Source organism: Dendropsophus ebraccatus, chromosome 8 (genome assembly GCF_027789765.1).
Source record: "Dendropsophus ebraccatus isolate aDenEbr1 chromosome 8, aDenEbr1.pat, whole genome shotgun sequence".
Taxonomy (NCBI): domain Eukaryota; kingdom Metazoa; phylum Chordata; class Amphibia; order Anura; family Hylidae; genus Dendropsophus; species Dendropsophus ebraccatus.
In genome coordinates, this window is record NC_091461.1 from 45,850,431 (window position 1) to 45,873,838 (window position 23,408).

At 41.5% G+C, this 23,408-nt stretch overlaps 1 protein-coding gene across 1 annotated transcript in view; it reads left to right on the top strand.

Annotated features, from left to right (window-relative positions):
* Positions 1–23,169, top strand: part of CCDC6 (coiled-coil domain containing 6) — a 36,446-nt gene extending 13,277 nt beyond the window's left edge. The window contains exons 2-9 of the mRNA XM_069980299.1: positions 4,078–4,227; positions 8,271–8,399; positions 11,752–11,855; positions 12,986–13,146; positions 15,992–16,148; positions 17,946–18,046; positions 20,302–20,426; positions 21,619–23,169. Coding sequence (XP_069836400.1) covers positions 4,078–4,227; positions 8,271–8,399; positions 11,752–11,855; positions 12,986–13,146; positions 15,992–16,148; positions 17,946–18,046; positions 20,302–20,426; positions 21,619–21,807 — 1,116 coding nt within the window. The 3' untranslated portion in view covers positions 21,808–23,169. The remainder of the gene's footprint in view (positions 1–4,077; positions 4,228–8,270; positions 8,400–11,751; positions 11,856–12,985; positions 13,147–15,991; positions 16,149–17,945; positions 18,047–20,301; positions 20,427–21,618) is intronic.
* The last annotated feature ends 239 nt before the right edge of the window (positions 23,170–23,408 follow it).

A 23,408-nucleotide genomic window follows, 5' to 3' on the forward strand; every position in this document is an offset into this window, starting at 1 on the left:
ATCTTGATGTGATGTACAGTAAATTGGAGTGGATTGTATATTTATAGCATTGACTTTACACCGCCAGCACAGCCTCACGTGTTCACAGAATCTAGGCAATTATACATCTTATTTGATGCTGTAAAAAACGGATCATTGACTGAGACCCCCTGTAGATGATCCAGACCTTGGTGTGAATGCACAGCAAGGGTCAAGGTGGATCTCCTGCTATCTTTTTAGTTTTATGGCCACATATGAGAATGATAAAAAAAAATAAAGATGGCTCCTGCAGACTTGCCGTGTAAATGTGAATGGGCGGCATGTAATACTACACTCCCTCACGTCTCCAGGGGTTCCCAAAGCCAGATAAGTGTCCATATACTGATCGCTGGGCCAGCTTTAATCTAGAAAAGGGTAGTATTTCATAAAACACCACCTTTAATTTAGCCAAGAGGGTTGTCACAGTATTTTTTTTTCTCTTTTCACCCGTGTATGGTGTTGGATATGTACATGGGGATCTAGGCACATGCTTCTTTTCTATTGACAGGTGAAAATTAGCCAGAAATGCATTATTCACACACAACACGTTCAGACCTATAAAGTATGTTAATCCAGGCTGCAGTAACACGAGTGGTTGCCTTTGTACAGGGAGGATGCTGTAAACGCTTACTATCCCTTAATAGAAGACTTTGCCATTTTTGCCAGAATTGTTGTCTTCTCTGCCTTGCCTGCTGGTGGTGTGGCTTTCAGCAGAATGCAGTCTTATGGCTTTTAGGGGCAATATATTTCTCCGGGGTTCTGTGTAAATTACTACAATATCCTATAGTAGCGTCGCCAGGACAGACTGGTTAATGATTTCCTAGAAGCACATTATAACCTTGTTTTCTGTACTCATCTTTATACCTTGTTATTGCTGCTCCTTTCCTGTGCCTTCCCATAAATTTCTGTGGTGAGCTCATGAATTGGATATGACAAGCTCCACACCCTTATGCCGAGCAGGCTTTGTGGTAGGAGTGTTTCCTAGATACTCTTCTGGACATTTACGCTGTTTAGGCTGGAGTCTAACATAAAGTTGGTACAGTGTTCTGAGCCAAATGACAAAATGTATTAAAATAAGTATATTAGTATTTCCTGTCCTGTTTTGTTTGTTCTAAATTAGATCTAGGCCTCCTACTTTATTTCTGGACAGCTTCCCCTGGCAGTGCCCCTACTACTGACTATACACAGTGCTGACTCCTGAATGTAATCATCCCCTCCCTTTAGTCTGCAGCCTTTGTATCGGTTTCATCCACAGCTGTTTGGTGTTTAGTGTAACCCCTTCCTTGTTGTCATGCTGCTGTTTCTTTCCTTTTGACTCACATAGCCCAGTGCATCAATAACCTCTTCTCCCCAGAGGGTAGATTTATTTTGACTGCTTGGACTATACAGACTATTGAACATCTCCTAACATTCTAAACATTTTCTGATTGGTGCTTAGTTATGTTAACAGCGAGCTTGTGCAGAGACACTGATGTTATATACTGTATATATAGGCATGCATATGTGTGGTTAATAATTAATGTGTTGTACATAGTGATGGTTATGCATGTCTTCAGAGCTTTTTTTACAGTTAGTAATAATCAACTATTAAGTAATGGATTTCTAATTGAAGTCACTCTGAACAGTAGTTTAGGAAGTGGGATATAAACAGCACATAGATCCAATTGAAAAACTGGTCTGGCATTACCACCAATGCTACACTGCTAAGAGGGTGGGTGCTGTGCGCTCACACATGGATATGAAACAAATGGGGCGCTCGCATTCATAGAATCCAAGACAGTTCAACCTAAATTTCCAGTTGAGAAAAGATGTTGCTGTCAATTTGCACAAAGTGCATAGCAGGGGAGGGAGAGTTAAACAGGCGGTCGCGTCACAGCTGCGCACTTATTGCACCTGACCCTAAAAGTGACATATTTGGTTATGTGCATTCATACATGGTCCTGTATGTTTCGACTTTTAACTTCTCATCTATAAACAATTGGTTTTCTATTTGAGCTGCCTACGGCAATACTCCTTTATAAGTTGCAGTAAATGCAATAACTATATCTGTTATAACTTTGGTGTTTATGAATAAACACTCCGCCTCTTACTCCAAAGCTTTCCTAGAAGTGGACGTTCAGCAGGTTTGGTGATTAAAACGCCAGCTTGAAAGAACTTTCAAGGAACAATTTAACCGCACCTCTAGTTATATACCGCTTTTCATGAATCAATAGTACATCTTAGGATCAGATACCTTGTAATGGTTCATTACAGAAAAATGCCTCTTTTTCCACTCATGAGCCATTTCTTCTTCACTTATCACTCTGAAATCACTGGTAAAATCCATACACCTGAGAGAGAAGAGACTGATTTACAGCTTCTGCCCATAGAAGTCTATAAAGAGTGGAGGGAAGTAATTAGGGAGTGCCTAGAGAAAGAGACACACATGCCGCTGCTGTTCTAGCTCTCCCCAGAGCTGAATTCAGTGTTCCATACTGGAGCTGGGGGAAGAGGGCTATGGAGTTGCTAAGCCACAGCTCTGACTCCTGAATTTTATCATGCATCGGCTTCTTCATAAATGACCAGTCAGACACCAGGGGAGTTATTTATCAAACTAGTGTAAAGTAGAGCTGTCTCAGTAACCTAATGTCCTACATGATGCTGGGGTGACTTCTAAATGAATAAGGCAAAGATATAAAGTTGATTCTTCTCCGTGTGTGAGTAGTAGATTGAGCTAGTCTGCAGCCACCATGTCCTGAACAAATCAGAACTAGACTAGATGCAGCAGGTGGTCTTTTCCTGCTGATAATCTTCTGTGTTTCTAAGTAAATATTCACAGCTTCTGAATTATTCGGGCTCTACAGGGACTACCTGCTTAGCCGGTCAGTGATTACAGCTGTGTCCTGCCTCACTCACCGATTTTGCATTTCTAAATGGACATTACAGGATCACTCACTGATTTTGCATTTCTAAATGGACATTACAGGATCAGGGGCCTGATAGGGACCATAAGACATGACGTTGCACTATGGGGGTGGGTAAATAAGACTTCTTTATTATGATCCCACCTCCCCCTTGATATTTGTTTTTCTATGTTGCCCAGCAGACCCCTTTAATTTCTCTCTCTCTCAAACACACACACACAGCCTGCTGCAGCCATAGCGCACACACACACACACGCAGCCATAGCGCACGCACACGCAGCCTGCTGCAGCCATAGCGCACGCACACACAGCCTGCTGCAGCCATAGCATGGCTGCTTCTTCTCCTCTATATTACACTGCTACTCATATACAATCATCTAGCATCAAAGAAGAGAAGCCCCCCCCCCCCCCCCCCCCCCCCCGCCACACACACAAAAAGGACTCTTCCAGAAACAAACTGCTGGGGTGGCCAAAAATCATTATGGTGTGGGGTTGGGGAGACACCAAGCTTACCTGTCCCCGTATTGTACAGCATGATCGGGCTCCCATACCCCACCAGGTGTCCTCTTCTCCCGGGTTCCAGGTATGTCACAACCCGGCTGGTGCAGGGACAGGTGATTATAACTTAGTTTTTATGGTCCCTCAGCCCTAAATAATTTTTTGCTCCGTGCGGGACTTCTCGTTTAATAATATATCTAGCAAAAGTTAATAATTTAGCCTAAGTTAATTGCCCTGAGATGTACAACCTGCATGACGAACAGGTGTCTTTCCTTGTGTTTGAGTGTGCAAAGCACTGGCACTTCCCATGGTTTTTTTTTTTCCTCTTCTGAATAGAGAAAATTTTGGCACCGCGAGAGCATGGAGCACAGTTTGGCCATATGTATAACGATGATTTAAATATAGAAAACCTTATTAATAAAAGGCAATATATTTCAAAACTGCTTGAGCTCACAAGCCCGTTTGACATGTTTAAAAAGAAATTATACCATATATTACATTTCTTTACTTTTATCTTCTATATATAAAATGCTGTTTATAATCACATGTGCATCTTAATATTCCACCTTATGGATGTACATTGCTATAATTACTGCTTTGTGGGATACTTTTTCCTATTTATTTTTCTGCCAATAACACGTGTCTCTTTTCTTTACAGCAAGCGAGGGCTGAGCAAGAAGAAGAATTCATCAGCAACACCTTATTTAAAAAGATCCAAGCCTTGCAGAAGGAGAAGGAAACACTTGCAGTGAACTATGAGAAGGAAGAGGAATTCCTCACCAATGAATTGTCCCGGAAGCTCATGCAGGTGATGAGATGACACAAGGTGGCAGCTTTCCTGGGCACAAGCATCTAATGGCATACCATAGTCTGTGCCCGATGCCCACTGACTCCAGAAATGCACATACAGTAACATTTGTCTGCTATTGACTCATGATTCTGAACAAACAAACCCAAAATATATATAGTGGTTATATGTAGCGAGCCAATATGTGTACATTTTTATTGTGACTTTAGTATACATCTGACCTTTAGCCTAGTATAGTATTTATATAGCTGTAATTCTGGGCCCTCTCAAGGACAGCCATGCAGATTCAAAGTTTTCTAAAGTGTTTTTTTTTTTAATTTATCGTAACTTTCATTTTTTCATCAACATATTAGGGATATATATTGGAAAAGGGGGATGTCTAACCATAGACACTACTGTAAAATTATACATACGTGCTATAAAGATAACATAGCTTAATATATGAAGAATCAGAAGTACATAAACATGTTACTAACTTTAGAGTGGTACATCTTAGTCATCCTATAGGCAGTGTAGCCAGAGACAAGGTACACTGTGTCATGGGCATATAGCCAAAAAAAGAAATAACGGAGATAACCTAAGAGATTAGTACAGTACAATAAAACCAAGAACGGTAACAATTGTGCTGTTATTTTCGCCTGTCTTTGTGGATTGGTTTATAAAATCTTCAGGAAACTATGTAGGTGGTCAGAGGGGCCATCATTGTAAGGTGTAAATTCTGAGAAAGACAGGCCTTCTGCAGGATTAGCAGTCTGGACTGGCATAGCTGTTCTGAGGTTGCAGTCAAATGTTATCTGTAATGCATCTGGTTAAAGACTTTGCAGATCATTGCCTTGGAACCCTAAGGGCCCAATTACACAGAGTGATAATCTGACGAATTGGGCCGATTAAGCAGATTATCGCTCTGTGTAATAAAGAGAATGATCAGTTGTTGATTACAACAATCATCAGCTGATCGTATTTTTAGGTCCTGACATAAAATAATTGGCCACTGACCGTGTATAACTGCATGTGATAGCGATGCACGGCCAACGGCTGATAAATCTGTAAATATAAAGTATATACGTTACCTGCCCACGCTCCCCAGTGTGTTCCTGGTTTCTCCCCCTCCCTGCAGCCACCGCAAATTGCAGAGCTGCTCTCTAAAGTGACATGCTGCACAGGGATGGGCTGAGAGGCCTGTCACTTCAGAGACCATCTCTGCAGCTCTTGTGCCAGCTGGGGAAGAGCAGGAGAAGGCAGCAAGACACTGGGGAGCTGGCAAAAGCTTCGGGGAGCGTGGACGGGTATTGTATATGCTTTATTTTACACTAAAGGCAAGAGCTACACAGACATCGATAACGATATATATATATATATATATATATATATATATATATATATATATGTATATATATATATATATATATATATATATATATATATATATACCACCCTTGCTGCGTGATAGTCAAGACGTGTAATAGGCTCAGTAAATGAGTGCTAATGTAGCATATTGGCGTTCGTTTACCTAACTTATCAGACCATGTAATACGGTTCTTAGTCATACACGTGCAGACCGTGAAGCTGGGTAGTGGACTCGACATCTCCGAAAATGTTAAAATCTTTCCTGGACTATGTTGATACAGCCACGCAGCTGCATCAGTACAGTCTCGTGAAGAATTTATTGTCTGCACGTTCCGTGATTCACAGAACACGTGCATGAGGCCTTAGGGTTGCAAGGCAATGAGCTGCAGATCCATCACAGATAAACCTGTACTGCAACCTCAGAACAGCAATGTTCGTCCAGATTGCAGATTTTTTTTTTTGTCACATGTACAAGATGACGAGTCTACTGCGCATGTTCCATTATTCACCGAATGTAACTTAGGGCCTATTACACGGCTCAATAATCGTGCAGCATGCGCTGTATATATATTGTTAGCGATGTCCGTGCAGCCCTTGCTGTATATAGTGAATAATAAAGTATATACGTTACCTTTCCGCAGTCCCTTATGTTCTTCCCCCTTCTGTCTGTTACCGCTGGAACTTCATAGCCCGTCTCTGAAGTGACACTCCGCTCAGCCAATCACTGGCCAAGACAGTATAACACCGCAGCAAGTGATTGGTTGAGCAGCCTGTAACTTCAAAGACTGATGTAGAAGCTTCAGTGGCGGTGAGCGGGCATAAGGGAGAAGAATACTGGGGGGCATAGACAGGTATGTATAAAGATTTTTATTTTTTTTTGTTACAAAGTCATCAGCCGTCGGCTCCACATCACAATGACATGAAGCGATTCCTATCGACACTTATATGGTACCAATAAAAACTATGGGCCATGGCACAAAAGATCCCGCCCCCTAAACAGCCGCATAGTTGGAAATATAAAGGAGGAAAAAAAAATGAAAACTTAAAGTGAAAATTGGCCTGTTCATCAATGGGTTAAAGAGGTTTAAGAGGTTAAGGCAATTTTAGTGAATCTAAACAAATGCTACTTGAGTTCTTTTAGGCAAATCAATAGCTTTATCTGTTTCCATGGGTTTTAGTTTTCTGTTACTACTATACGTAATGTTTCTTTACCCTTTTTGCTACCGAAGGTGAGAAAACTTCCATCACTGTTCATGTTGTTGTCAAGATGCCAGATAAATCCTTGGTTGAAAACATCTTGTTTTTTTTTGTTTGTTTTTTTTTCTGCATCTGTGAACATCGCTCTCCAGCTTCAGTAATTCTCTTAGCAGTCTCCACTCTTTGTGAGATTGTTAGATCACAGTGGGTTGTGTACCCTGCACAGCCAGACATGTCTGCTTTATGTCCACAGGTGATTGCTGAACATTGCCCTCAGTATTGGACACTGGAGAGATGGATGAAGTGCAGCAGGGCTTAGCTCAGGAGTAGAGATGAGCGAACCTGGAGCATGCTCGAGTCCATCCGAACCTGAACTTTCGGCATTTGATTAGCGATGGCTGCTGAAGTTGGATAAAGCCCTAAGGCTATGTGGAAAACATGGATATAGTCATTGGCTGTATCCATGTTTTCCAGACAACCTTAGAGCTTTATCCAAGTTCAGCAGCCCCCGCTAATCAAATACTGAACGTTCGAGTTTGGATGGACTGGAACCCGGTTCGCTCATCTCTACTCAGGAGGCGTTCACAGTTTCCTGTGGGATCTGTTGGCAATAAGGCAGAGTTCTCACTATTAATCATGGATGGTTTAGTGTTCCCTTGCAATGATGTACTTGTACTATATGGTAGAATTTGGGTGCATTGGAGGTTGCTGACTTTGGGGATTTGATGCATTGTGAGCAGATGATACGTTTGACCTTTATTGGAGATGAGTATGATGTCTTCCTGCAGATGGTGGCCATGCCTTTTGTAATGTTAAAAATATGAACACCTTTAATTTCTTTTAACTTGTTCTAAGTTTCCTATAGCTCATTCTTGTTGCCTTTACTACTTTTGTAACCTCTTTGTGTGCATTTGTACCACCTTTGCCTTCAGAGCAGCTTCTTTCTGTGCCTTTGTAACATTGTATGGCCATTGGTCGCCACATGTGGGCATGGTGTGGCTTGCATGCAGTGATGGCAAAGTAGTACCTACCTCACCTGTTCATCCTGCCCCCTCCTAACAGGAAGAAGTAACAGTCTGAGATTGCACAAAGCTAAAAGTTAGGAAACGTAGTACATTTTCAGCTCCCAAGATAACCCCTTTATTGCCAGCTAGAGGAGAAAAAAAGATCTGTGAGATCTGCGCTCATCTGTGAGATTACTCACCCAAATATAAAAGATGAGCAAATTGATAATAAACAGTCCAGTTTTTTTTTCTAAGTCTTTTTCATTTTAATTTCAATAAAATAAAAAAGTGTTGTATAATGAAGAACAACCCGTTTCGTGTTATCACACATCAGGTTCAACCTTCTGGAGGAGAAGGGGCACCATGTAATGCTAGATTTCAAATTTGTAGTGAATGCACAAACACACAGGATGTCGGCTTTTACCTGATGTGAAAGTTAGGGTATTTTTATATCTGCTTGACACTCTCCTCATTTTATGTTTTGTGTATGTTTAGTTACAGCACGAGAAAGCTGAACTTGAACAACACCTGGAACAAGAACAAGAGTTTCAAGTCAACAAACTAATGAAGAAAATAAAGAAACTGGAAAATGACACCATCTCCAAACAACTAACACTAGAACAGGTAATATGCTGTACCACCTTTTGGCAGACACCTCTCATGAATGCGAGGAGGGAGCAGCCATAATGGTTTTATCTTCACCAATGTCAATTTATTGGTAGGATACATTTCCACTAACACCACTGGCCAGTAGGTGGCCTGAATAGACCATGCTCGTGGGATAAGAAAACATACATGTACAGGGTGTCTTGAGATTTTTGTAATAGCTCAGTTTTCTAGATATTTCAGATGTTATCCACAGTTTTATTTCTGATGTGCATTGCTCACATTCTTCCAGTGACTCCTGTTTGCCATTTACACGGATGACTTCAGCGACCGCCAGCTCATCATTTTTTTTTCTTTTTCTAATTTGTTACGCACGCTAAGCATCTTGTAAGGTACGCTTGAACTTCTGACGTACCGGCTTAAATAACACTTTCTGCATGCCTAGCTGAAGTGGCAGGTAAAAAAAGGCTGGAGGAGGACAGCGCATACCTGTGAGAATGGAGATTAGCAGCCAGCAGATGTTATCTCAGGGCTGGAGGAGAAGAGAGTAAACGCAGTCAGCGAGACTGGCTCCAGCCATATTGTAGTTTTGAGTTAGGGCCCTATTACACGGGACTATTACTCGTTCTGTTTAATTGCAGGCAATGATCGAAAAATCGTTCGTATGTCGTTGATTTAGATCTAAACCTAAAATTATTGTTAATCGTTCGCTAATTGATCGCTGTAAATCCACACTTGTTCTCTCAAGTTCTGCATTTTTTCACTAATCGTTCAGTGTAATTGCACATTGTTTTCCTGGGATCAGAAGGAATAAATGATCGTAGTAACGATCGTATCTTAACAACCATCAGTCTGTGTAATTTGGTGAACGATTTAAGGTTAATGCGACCGTTTGTTTGTCGTTAATCGTTAAAAATCGCTCAGTTTAATAGGACCCTTAGGGTGGTATTACATGGGCCGAGCAGGGCCCCATAATACCTGTAAACGAGCAGCGATCTGCTAGATCGTTGCTGGTTTACTGGGCCTATTACACGGCCCGATAATCGTTTGACAAGAGCTGCAAGGACATCGTAACCGATGTCCTTGCAGTCCTTGCTAAACTGGCATACATTACCCATCCACGTTCCAGGGCTGCTCCTGCTGTCTGCTTCTCCCGGGGTCGCGCGCGCTCTCTAGCTTCACAGCGGCCAGTCAGCTGGTAGGCCGCTCAGCCAATCAGAGGCCGGGACCGCTGACAGGCCGCTGTGAAGCTAGAGTGCGCGGGACCCCGGGAGAAGTGGACGGCAGGAGCAGCCCTGGAACGTGGATGGGTAATGTATATCGTTAGTCGCTGGCCACGCACCGCTATTACACGCAACGGTGCGCGGTCGGCGCCCGACAAAAATAGGGTCTAACCTATATCAACGATCAGCCGATGATCGTTGTCATCGGCTGATCGTTGCATTTATTACACGGAGCGATAATCGGCCTAATCGGGCCAATTCGGCCGATTATCGTTCCGTGTAATAGTACCCTTAGACCAGGCAAAAAATGGAAAACATTTGTAAAATTCTAGAATTGCCTCCTGAGTAAAGTCTAGTTAGACTTTATCGATATCTGGGGGTTGATTTTTCACTCTTGATAAAATATTAGATTAGGATTATACAGGTTTAGAAAAACATGGCTGCTTTCTTCCAGAAACTGCTCCACTCCTGTCCTTCGTTTCAGTGTGGGTTTTGCAGCCTACTTCCATTGAAGTGAAAGTAACTGGACTGTAATACCTCACACATCCTGAGGATCGGGGATTTAGCAAGAAAGTAGCTATGTTTTTTGTAATCCTTGAAAACCCCTTTAATACCTGTAATCTGTGACGTGTTCTAGTTTTCTCCAGTCTGTGGCTCTTCGGCTGTCAGGGCATGTTGGACTTTGTAGTATTGCAACAACTTGAGAGCCTCAGGTTGAAAAGCAGTGATATAAATGATGTTCACATGAAGCTGTCAAGCATTTCACAATATAAAGATTCTGCTGAATGATTTCTATGCATGCACATTTAGGCTGGGTTCACACTACGTATATTTCAGGCTGTATTTGGTCCTCAAGTCAGGTCCTCATAGCAACCAAAACCAGGAGTGGATTGAAAACACAGAAAGGCTCTGTTCACACAATGTTGAAATTGAGTGGATGGCCGCCATATAACGGTAAATAACTGCCATTATTTCAATATAACAGCCGTTGTTTTAAAATAACAGCAAAAATTTGCCATTAAATGACGGCCATCCACTCAATTACAACATTATGTGAACATAGCCTTTCTGTGTTTTCAATCCACTCCTGGTTTTGGTTGCTATACAGCCTCACAAATACAGCCTCAAATATACATAGTGTGAACCTAGCCTTATGCAGCGTATCAGCAGAAATCCTTGGCATATATCCTAGGCTGAGCATACAGTCTGCAACAGTGGTGCTTCATGTATAGTAATCAGTTTCCACTAGATGGCACTAGGTTGTAGTATTTCAGCTAACTGTGTACTAAGAGCAAGAGAGGCTTGCACTTATGGCAATGGATAACTAAAATGAAAGGAATTGTGTTAAACAGGAAGCTTTCCAAACAGCTTGGGTCTCTGCATCAGGTGTGGTATAACCAAATGTGCGTAGACTGGGTTAACAAACACCTTTGGGCTCTAGGTTGGCGGACTATGCTATGCCCGAACACCAGATAAAAAAAAAAAAATGTATGCTAAGGTGTATCATGTGGTAGTCCACTAGTGACCATGCTCCAAAACATACATTTTTATATTGCAGGACTAAAAACGTGGCCTGCTGCACACTTGGAAATGGTCTTAACATAGTCACTAGTGTTATTTTCTGATGTCAATTTGTGACCATCCTTAGATATTGTAATATGAATAGTTTGTATTCCTAGACTTCCCTGTCTCTTTGGGATTTGAATAAGCTTTTTATCTGCTATTCAATCCATCACATAATAGCAAATGGGGGTCTCTGCGCCCAGACCCTCACTGATTTAAAACCATTTGACATTTTGTCACTATCGGTGGGTTTCTGAAAGTACAGGTACACTTTATGTAAACATAATCTGACATTACAAACAACCTTATTCACTTAGATATAGTTTAGAGGACTTCCCCCTTTTGGACTATCTCTTCCATTACCAGCCAACTCCTTCTCTGGTCATGTGGTGTTTCCTTTCCATATGGCTGTTTTACATGTTTCATCAATGTTTTTGGTCATTACGTAATATACATAACTTGGAGATTAAAATTATTTCTAAATCTGTTGTGTTCACATTATCTTAGTAGAAGGGTCAATGTGTCCCGTTCTCGACAGCTCTGCATATGTTCATTTTCTAACAGAAATATTTTTATGCACTCAGCTAAGACGTGAAAAGATTGACCTCGAAAACACCCTGGAACAAGAACAAGAAGCACTAGTTAATCGTCTCTGGAAGAGGATGGACAAACTTGAAGCAGAGAAAAGGTTGGCTATTCATACAAATTTCCTTGTAGGCCCTGATCATTAGCTTGTGTTGTGTTATTACTTTAACCCCTTCACATCAGCCATATGGCTTAATATGTTCCTACTGCCGATGCCCCATGCAGTAGGAATATATATATATACATTCCTGGTGTGAAAGGGTTTTAATGTGTGCTGGTTTGCTGTAAGCACCCAGGAACCAGGCATAATGACAGACAGCACAAATCGCCACTTAAACGCCACAATCCGTGTTTAATGTGTCAGTGACAGGAGAAGTACCTGTCACTGACCGATCGGGATCCCTGTAGCGGAGGTCACAATCAGTTTCCCTGACAGATGGAAGAAGAATACTGACCCCTGTCCTGTTGGATTAGCACTGTTCTCATAGTCTGCCTCAGGCAGACACTATGAGATGAGTGCCAATAGTTCTGAGGCCGAAATGTTGGAGCAAGGTACTATGTTGCGATTATTGGATGTAAACGCAACTGTGACTGCATGCTGTGGCTAACTGCTATATGATATTGTTGCAACGTTGTGTAGGTTTGATTTTTCCTGCATGCAGTGATGACAGTGACACTTTTAGCTGAACATACTTTTGAGAGAGAAGTCATCTGATTAAAATAATATAAATATAATAAAATTGTGAATCATATTGGCACAATCGTGCTGATTGGTTCCCTTTAAAACTAAAGCTGATGTCATTTTTAGATTACAATATTTTATGTATGCACAAGTAGTACTTCGTTATGATCAGAATACTTTTTTCTGCTATCACTGTTAGGGCCTGTTCACCCTGATTAAAAAAGGCGGGGAGCTCCACCGCGGAATCCTGCCTGCCTCAGTGTCACAGTGCCTCTATAGGATGGCTTGCAAGCCTCCGCTTCCGTCGCTTTATGCTCAAAGTATTGACACATCAATTCTTTGAGCAAAGAGCGGCGGGAGCGGAGGTGTGAGCCATCCCATGGAGACACTGAGGGATTCTGCCGTGGAGTTCCGCCTGTTTTGCTCAGTGTAAACATACCCTAAGTATTGTGCATCATTTTTACCTATTATTGTTACTGTCAACTAATAACTAAATTGAAATTCCTCTTGATCATGTGTCATGTTGCCTTATAACTATATTTTGTCTCTAGAATTTTGCAAGAAAAATTGGACCAACCGGTGTCTGCTCCACCTTCACCTCGCGACATATCAATGGAGATAGACTCTCCGGAAAACATGATGAGACACATACGTTTCCTTAAGAATGAAGTAGAAAGGCTAAAGAAGCAACTGAGAGCTGCACAGCTTCAGCGTAAGTAGATTTGCAGTCTTTTAATTCATTTCCATGTGTCCTACTTCATTGATTCATTAGGGAAAATTTAATGTGATTTTTGATCAATTTGGGCCCTAACACGCACCAATCACAGGATGAACTTATTATGTAAATCTACAGGACCACCCCGATATTATAAACACAGGATGTGGAGTGAAGCACCTGGCTGCCTGCTTCTCTCCACGCTCATTCTCTATATTAGTTGGGGTTTGAACACTCAGACTCTGACTAATAAAAACTTTCCACATGTCCCTAGAATGTTTTTTTCTATAGTGGGTGCATGTGCAGTCCTCATTTGTATTTTTGATGCCATAGACCTTCAAGCGTTGGGATATATCCGGCATACATGATGAATGAATGGGATGATTATCTATGGCATTTGCTCTTTGTTTTGTCCTTGAATGCTTTGTTTTCTTGGTATTTTCAGGCGATAACTAAGATTACCCCTTTTGGTGCTTATCAAATTGTGCAAGCCACTTTTATCTGATGTCTTATTTCATAAACCAGTGGAAGTGAGTCAGCCAGTTTATATAACCTCAAGGGCTAGATCAAGAATATTTTCTTTTTGATGTTGAAAAGATAAGCTCCGGGAGATGTAGTGAACTGGATGTTGCTTGCCTACAGCTGACCCTGTGCTGCGACAGCCAGGATTGGAGTTTTAGGAGTGACTACAACTTCTAAAAGCGGTTAGGTGTGACTAATACATGATCGGTCACCATGTGACGCTGTGTATATTAGCACTCTTATTTACACCTAATAGGATACAGCAAAATACACCTCAATACAGATTTATTATGATGTTTTATGTAATATTTTTATTAGTGGCACTAAACAAAAATATATATGACTGATGTGGTTGTGATTAGGGCTCATCAGAAAGATAGTTCACTGCAATACATAGGTATTGCAATGTACTGTATAAGTGATTAGGCTATAACATGTGTAAGTTCCCTATTCTTTAAATGGTAATTAAAAATTTTATTTAGAAAGTTAATAAAAGTCACATATAAAAAAAAATCCTCATCACCACCTCTTGCTATTCTTAAAGACAAAAATATGAAAGTGAAATTTTTTTAAACATTACTGGTATTTCTGTGTGCACAATTGTCCAAATTCCTAAAGGGCTTTCCAGTGAAATGTCAGAGTTTAGTGTGTGCCTTCCTGTGAAGCATAGCAATTAAGGACTAACCTTCCCAGCCCTGTTGCGGTCAGATGTCCGCTTCCCTATTGTGGTCTTCCTTCATCTGATGATGTAGCAGGACATCATTGGAAGCTGGCAGTACAGGAGCAGTGTGCAGACTAGAGGACCTGACCACTGTAGCGCTGGGGAAGCAAATTTTTATGTTAACTCTTATTTTAAGACTTTTCATAAAGACAAAACAGCAATACAGCATGTCCAGAAATGACAATGAATAAAGGTAATCAGTGACACAAACCAACACCAAAATATACAGCCCTTTTTAATTTGTTTTACTGCATGGGGAGGTGCATACTAAACTTATATATAAACACAAACAGGGGAGCTATATGGCGTAGAGGTTCAAACCACACAATGGGTTTAAGGTCAGTGTAGAGCAGTGCTTCTCAAACTGTGAGGCGGGGCTCACCAGTGAGGCGCCCCCTAGTTGTTGGTGAGGCCCAGCTGGGGAGCCAGTTTTCACAAAGCAACTATGATCTGCACAGTCCTTTTGCTATATGCAAAAATTTCCATTTTAGCAATATTATTAATTTATTTCGTACTTGCATTATTAGAATATAGAGCTTAGGAGAATGGTGAAATGTAGCCCTAGCATTATTCTCAGCTTTTAAATGTACTTTCACCACAGATAGTGAGGCCCAGGCACCCGCTTGGTCAGTCTGTTGAGGCACAGACATTGCCTTGGTCTGTTGGGTGAGGCTCCAGTGGCAAAAGTTTGAGAAGTGCTGGTGTAGAGAAACAAATCTGACAGAGTTGTGCTATGATATTGGCTCAACTCTACTGTAAACAGAAACTATAGCAACACCTCTGCCAGGTTTGTCGACCTTGCACTCGCCATCCATCATGATGTGTTAACCCAGAAAAGCAACTCCAAACAACTAGGTAGGGTCACTTTCTTTACCTTGGCACAGGAATTTAATTAACATTTAATGACCAACTCAAATCCAAAGAAGAAGGGTAAGGAGCACCATTTTTCTATGCCATACGATCGTCTTCTTCAGGCTCTCTGAGCCTGTTATGCTATGTTACGTATACTGCTTCTTATTTTATAATTGCTTCCACCCAAACAAAATAGAATAAAAGTGATTGAGAAATTCATATGTGCAAAAAAAGTACAGATTGCTGCACACAAAATAAGACTCACACAGCTCCAACTATGAAAAACTGATAAGAAGTCTGCAGATGGAATCACAGAGCAAATACAATGTAAAAGTAGTTACACATTGCTGCAGAATAATATTAACTGGAGAAAAGCTACCACACTGAAACATTGCAGAGAGTAAAGAGAACACGTACTTGGATGTGCAGCTCTGGATTCTTTTCTGTAAGAAGATAGTACCCTTTCCGGATCCTTCCTGAGGGAGTTGGTGTATGACACTGGAATTATCACTTCCTTTGGGACTTGTTGTTTAAGATGAATTTCACTATATGCTTTTGCAATATTCCTGAAGTAGACTAGACATCTGATGTAATCGGGAAAATGTGTTTTTTGGATTCAGTTACTAGCCAGTCTGTGCATAATGTCATTTGTTTGTCAAGAACCTACCTGTTCTGTTTTGCATTTTGTAATACTGTGATACTTTCTGTGTAGCCTTCATTCTTGATTTCTGCTTTTATCCCATACAGACACTGAGAAAATGGCCCAGTACTTGGAGGAAGAACGCCACATGAGAGAAGAAAATTTGAGGCTTCAAAGAAAACTGCAGAGGGAAATGGAAAGACGAGAAGCCCTGTGCAGGCAGTTGTCAGAAAGCGAATCCAGCTTAGAGATGGATGATGAGAGGTTGGATTTCTTGTTTGTTTTTTTTAACCTTATAACAGGCTTCATCACATAACAGGCTTCATCACAACCATTGCCCACTTGTCATTTTTAATACTGGTATGTTAGAAAAATATAATTTTCAGAAAGGTACATTTTAAGCACCTTCAAATTTTTTTTTAATGAGGTCTTGTCCATAATGTTTTTAATTAACAAAGGATTCATAGGTAGACCTTTCCAGGCCACATCCATAAGTTGTGCCCTATTCCTATGATGCTGTTTGGCTCTGACTGCTGCCAGACAAATCTCTCAAGGACCGAAGGGCTGGACATGTTCAAATCTACCCTCGATTGCATTGTTTCATGTTAAATTAATTTCTGAATGTAACTTTTACCACCAGTGATTGAGGTAAGTTTTGACTTTAAGTATATTGGCCAGTTAGAATTAAAGTGTATCTGTCGTCATACAAAACTTTTGACATGTCACAGAGACATGTCAAAAGTTTTGATCGGTCTGGGTCTGACTGCTAAGACCCATACCGATCGGGAGATAGAGCGGGGAGAGGACCACAGCTGCAGCGAGTTTGCTCCCCACTCCCATCGGTATGGGTCTGAGCACTCAGACCCGGACCGATCAAAACTTTTGACATGTCTCTGACATTAAAAAAAAAAAAGTGCAGCAGCAACCTACAGGTGCAAGGGCTTACCGTATATACTCCTCCCAGCGTACACACGATAAACACCTGCTCTGTAGATATTAAAAAGTAAGGATCTACTCTAGCATTTTCACACTAGCAATGGCCTCTCCTGGGCTTTAATAAGCCTACAACTGGGCAGATAGGAGCCAAATGATCTTTTATAGCACCCTTGGGACATGGGTGGAGTGCAGGCCAACAGGAGGTTTCTTTTTTTGTCTGTACTTAAGCCACTAGCAGCGTGCAACCTGCAGTGTGAACAGAGTCATAGATGTGCTGCCAAATTTTCCCTTTTTTTCTGTTGAATGTGGGGGGTGTGGCTACCTCCTGTTGGCCTGCACTCCACCCATGTCCCCAGGGTGCTATAAAAGAGATCATTTGGCTCCTATCTGCCCAGTTGTAGGCTTATTAAAGCCCAGGAGAGGCCATTGCTAGTGTGAAAATGCTAGAGTAGAGACCATGTCTCTGAGGACACCTTAACGTTGGTGACATGGTACACTCTGTTTCATCAAATAGTTTGCTAAGATCCTCACTTTTTAATATCTACAGAGCAGGTGTTTATCGTGTGTACACTGGAAGGAGTATATACGGTAAGCCCTTGCACTTGTAGGTTGCTGCTGCAATTTTTTTTTTGTCTGTACTTAAGCCACTAGCGGCGTGCAACCTGCAGTGTGAACAGAGTCATAGATGTGCTGCCAAATCTTCCCTTTTTTATGACATGTCAAAAGTTTTGTATAACAGGCACATAAAAGTTTTGAGCATGTTCGGGTTCATCTGTACTAGACTGTGCGACCTTTGATTAGCAGTGGCTGCAACTGCAGCTATAGGGAGTCCCCCTTGGAACGAATACGAGCATGCTCAAAGTTCGCCGAACTCTAGTAAGAAGCATTTGTACTGCCATAGACCTATGGGTTTTAGTTTTTATTGCAGATCTAAAACTAAGTAAATTTCATTGTATCAGTACACAGAGAACTTAAGATTACACCCATGATCACGGTATTATGGCCAAGAAGGCACTTTGTGATTACCCTCAGCATAGTTGTTAAGTGTCTTATGCAAGAGTGTGTTGTGCAGTACACCACCATAAGATATCCACTTCATGCATCTAGTTTCCTTTTTCATTTTAGGTATTTTAATGAAATGTCTGCACAAGGATTAAGGCCTCGTACTGTGTCCAGCCCAATACCCTACACACCATCCCCAAGTTCCAGCAGACCCATTTCTCCTGGTAAGTGACTTTTGTACAAGGTGTGAATGAGCCATGCATTGATCACTGACTTTGACCTTTCAATAGGTGGGTTATGTTGTGGTTAAGGTTCATGCTGTATAGCAGGATTCTGTGTTACACAAAGCTGTATACAGAAGTTTTTACCATGGAAGTCTATGTATGACTGATACTACAAAATGCAATGTGAAAAGTCCCAAAATATTATTGTGCATTATTCATTGGCCCAGCAGCTTACAAACAAGACCCCTCCTAGACATCTAGCAATTGTGGTTAAGGCCCTATTCTACGGAACGATTATTGGCCGTATTCAGCCGATATCGGCGGCTACGGACGATAATCGTCCCGTGGAATAGAGTGCAACGATCAGCCGATATCGTTCATGTCGGCTGATCGTTGCAGTCGCTTGTTTTTCAACATGTTGAAAAACAAGCGACTGATTACAGCAGCGATTTGCTGCTGCCATCACTCCGTTGAATAGGAGCGTCGGCAGCAGACGCTGCTATATCCTATGGGCTGCCCGGACGATCAGCGATCACCCAGGCAGCCCCCCCGCAGCTCCCCGCCGCCCCTCCCGCACTCACCCGCTCGCTGCTGTGGCGTTGAATATCGGCGGCAGCGAGTGGGAAATGAGGAGCATTCTATGACAACCCGTTGAATAGGGGCATTAGCAAAATTACCCTGCAGCACTGACTAAAATAAACAATAAAACACCAGGGAAGGATATAAGCTGCACACCATTTTTTTGTGTCTGTAGCTCATTTACAAGCTGTTTGCTAAGTTTTAAACCAGACATTACAGATGAGCAGACCTTAAGCTCGGTGGCTGAAGAAGTTGGATGCAGCCCTAAAGCTCCCTGAAAAACATGGATACAGTCATAGGATGTGTATACATGTTTTCCTGGACTCCCTAGGATGGCATCCAACAACTTTTAGCCATTGGGAATCAAGTGCATAACAATCAGACTCACTCATCTCTACCAACCTTTTTGAATTCAATAGGAAAACTGCTTAATTTAACAGTTTAATTTTATTACTGTAAAGACTGCACTGGGGCCACTTTGGGCCATTGACATCACAAAAAATTTCTCCTAGCTTGCTGTAACCAAAAAAGTCTTGGCAAAAAAAGAGAAGCCTTATTTCTCCAATACAGAACACTAATGAATAAAAAAGCCGCTCACCGCTGTTCTCTGGGTCTCCACACCTGTGCACAGAACTGCTGCAGGCAACACAGCCAGACTAAATGTGAAGAAAGCGAATGTCCAGCACCAGAGCAGGAGTTCCAATGCAAATGTTCCTTTATTGTTTAAAACACAAACACTCCATAGTCCGAAGATTTGCATTGGAACTCCTGCTCTGGTGTTGGACATTCGCTTTCTTCACAATACAGGACACTGGAGAGGTTCCCATACACATGAGATTGTCAGTGGTATTCTGTAACATTAGTCTAATGCAGTGCTTTTAAAACTGAAAGCAGAGACTAACCAGTGAGGCGCCCCCTAGTTGCTGGGGAGGTAGTATTCACAAAAGTGGATGTAAGCTGCACAGTCCTTTCCCTGACTCCAACAATCTCAGGTTTAAGAACAGTATTGGCTTATTTTGTACTTTATTTTAAAGAAGCAGTTCCCAAAAAATTATTATTGCCCCCCCAAACCCCCCCCCCCCCCCCCCCCCGCCGGTAGGCGCTGGCACGTATACTCACCGCAGCATGGCTTTGTTCTGGTCCCACGGTGCCGTTGAAATCCGGCGCGCTCACACTTCAGCTTCTGCAGTGATTCCTCTTCTCTGTCTTGTAATTGAATGACGGAAGTCACACACTTCCATAGAGGATGCATTGAAGCGCGTGTGTTCCGGCGTATAATCAGTGGACAGAGAAGTGGAGTCACAGCAGAGGCCGGATTTGAATGGCATTGCGGGACACCGATCAGCTGCGGGGGGGGGGGGGGGGGAGGGGGCAATAATTATTTTTTGTGAACGGTTTCTTTAATGTTCTACAGTGTTTAGGAGCAAAATGGGGGGAAGATTTAGCAATAGTGTTTTTTTGTTTGTTTTTTTGCCTGGACTTTGACCACAGATGGTGAGGCTCCAGCACTCACTTGGTCAGTCTGGTGAGGCCCAGGTATTACTTCGCTCTGCTGGGTGAGGCTCAAGGAGAAATAGTTTGAGAAGCCCTGGTCTAATGTGTATGGACAAATTATTTTGAACATTCTCTGTTTAATGTCTTTGTGCTGTATGTGATTTTTCTGTTCTGCGTTTTAGGCTTGTCCTATGCAAGTCACACCGTTGGCTTCACACCTCCGACCTCCCTTACTAGAGCTGGAATGTCTTACTTCAATTCTCCAGGTTTACACGTGCAGCACATGGGCTCATCCCATGGTATTACAGTAAGTAAAGGGTGTTTGCTTTTCCTCCTAATTTAATTGCTTGTTTCTATAAAGAAGGTGGAATAAACTGTGACCCATTTAATCACCAATAAAATAAATCCAAATCTCATTTCTCATAAGATTACATTTGTGGGGTATCTTTTATAAGAACTTGTCAAGTTATTCATACAGTGTGTTACTATACCTGTGGTCAGTAGGGTGCGCTCCATCAAATTTCACCTTTAAGAAGAAAGTCAATAGTTGTCACTTTCTTCATACATTCGGTGTAACACCGGGCAGGCAGTATGCAGAGTGTAGTATTAGAACTAATGGTATTAGGTAAACGGACAGGACAAGTGGGCAGGCTTTACAGAGGACCTATTAAGAGGATATCATTATCACTTCTGTTGGCGTAGAAAGGTTTAGGTCAATTTAAAGGGGTTATCCAGGATTAGAAAAATCAGTAGTACTTTATAGCAAAAACAGTGCAACTCCTGTCCTCATGTTGTGTTTGGTATTGCAATTCAGCTCCATTCACTTTAGTAAAGCAATGTTGCAAAACCCACACCCTGACAGAGGACAGAAATGGTGCTTTTTCTGGATGAAAGTGACCATGTTTTTCTGAGCCTGGATAACCTTTTTAAATTACAACATGCCCACTGACAGCAGACAACAGGGGACAGTTGTGCCTACCCTGAAGCCTTGTTGACAATGTTCATTGCCCAAATAAAGGAGTTTTCTTGATTGAAAAAAAAGGCATCAAAGATATGCTCACAGGATAGGGGGATAAGATGGTGATCGTTGGGGGACCTCCACCAATCCAGAGTATAGGGACATAATAGTCCTGGGTATGATTTGGGAGCATGCATGGCCAGTGCTTTGTTCATTCTCTATGGGGCCACTGACCGTTCCTGAGTTCAGTGCTCAGAAATGTTTGGTGACCGAATAGAAAATGACTGTGGTCCTAGCTGGTCACACAAAGTGTGTACCATTCATTCTGGGAGCTTCCTGTTCTCAGGATTGGTGAGAGTCCCAGCAGTCAGATCCTCACCAATCCGCTAGCTATCCTGCAGATAGGGAATAACATTTAAGTTTGGTTGGTTTGATGTTTTGTAGACCTTGCTAAACTTGTGTCTTGTCAGTCACTGTCTGCTTTCTTCACAACAGGACTTGCTTGTGTGTGTACTGTTTATGTTTTTTTTTTCTTTTATAGAGACCCTCACCTCGAAGGAGCAACAGCCCTGACAAGTTTAAGCGTCCCACTCCACCTCCGTCTCCAAACACCCAGACTCCAGTGCAGCCTCCACCCCCTCCACCTCCTCCGGCACAACCCGCAGTCCAGTCAACTGTATCTCAGTCCGCCACTTCCCACAATTCAGTGCATCCTCCCTCTCAGCCCTAGTGCATGTCCGCTGCAGTCTCTGCATCTTGAGTTGGACTCATAACATGGAACAGTTTACTCAGAGCCAAAGGCTTACATGTCATATTTGGATTTGACTTTATTTGCACTGAGGTTACATAGGCTTCACTGTCTAATTGTGTTGTAAATGTTTGTCTCAGAAATCAGCCAGTGTTGTGGGTCTTACAGCGTTAACGTTCCCACACAGTTCCCGTTCCATGTTTACCGAAACTACATGTACGTTAGTACCCTGGCTGGGACATTGCTACTCTGTAATGAGCAGGGCAACCTTACTCAATGTTATATCATGCTGCTCAAATGCTTTTTCTTTGAGGCTTTTAGGTTTATATAATAAAAGGGATACCTTTTTTTATTTTATTTTTTGTTTCTCCTTAATTTTGCATAAACGTTCTAAGCATGATGGTTTGATTTTTTTTTATTTTTTTTTGTTTTGATTTTATATAGTATCCCGTATATATCATTAATCACTACATTCAAGTAGTCTTAGACTGCAACTGCTGAGATATGCACACCTTAAGCCCACGTGCAGTGGAAACCAGTAACTCAAAGCCAGTTTTGCTGTTTAATAGCAGAGTGAGCAGTAACCTGATATAACGGCATGTTTCTTATGTTGCAAAAACAAAAAAATTATAAAGGCCTATAAAAGCACAGTGTTATATGTACAAATCATGTGCTAGTAAGGATGTGTTTATGGCTTTATGGAGGTAGGTTCAATTTATCCAGTGCCTGTAACTTACATACATCTTCTAGCTAGCTATACATAGACCTTCTGGCGTCTATCACACACCAACCATAACTGATGCAACAATCACAAAACCAAATCCTCATCTATAATGACATGGTAGTGAAATGTGGGATTCCTTGTTTAACTATGTGGAATGTATTGTAAATGGATCTTAAGATTTAATTGTATCAGTTTTAGGTGATCTTATCCTGTAAGCTGTCCGCAAATCCATTTCTATGAGTCTCAGTATTTAGAGAATTTTTTTTTTTTTTAAGATGTATACAATTGGCTGTACAAGCTATGTAAAAATACCTTGGCATGTTTTTTTTTCCCCCTTCAATTTTGCTAAGTATTTTTAAATATTCACTGAAAAATCGACCTCAAAAAACCCTTGAGATTTAAATTTTAGCAATGTACTTGGCAGAACAGCCAGTCATTTTGTATTGCTTAATAGAAGCAGGACAGATTACCTATTGAAGTAGCACAGCTTGGCACTAATGAATGCTTATTTAGCAGAATAATGTAAGCCGGTACAATGTATAAAGAATTATTTTGAGTACAATATTTTTTTTTTTTCATTTAGCACAAATAAATTGTTTGGGTTTCACTTTGCAGTGGAACAGTGTGTGTTTTATTATTGCTTTCTCCTATATTGTTGGAGTGGTTACTACTTATCAGCCATCCCTGGACACCAGCCAATTCCTCTTTAGGTCTGGCACATATTCAACTTTATTATGGCGTCACACAACGGTAGAGTGGTACAAAGCTGGGATGTGGCTGCTATAGCAGTATATAGGTCCCTAGTGAGCCGCTATATTCTCAGACTATAGATGAGCTAAACTAGAGTATAATTCTATAG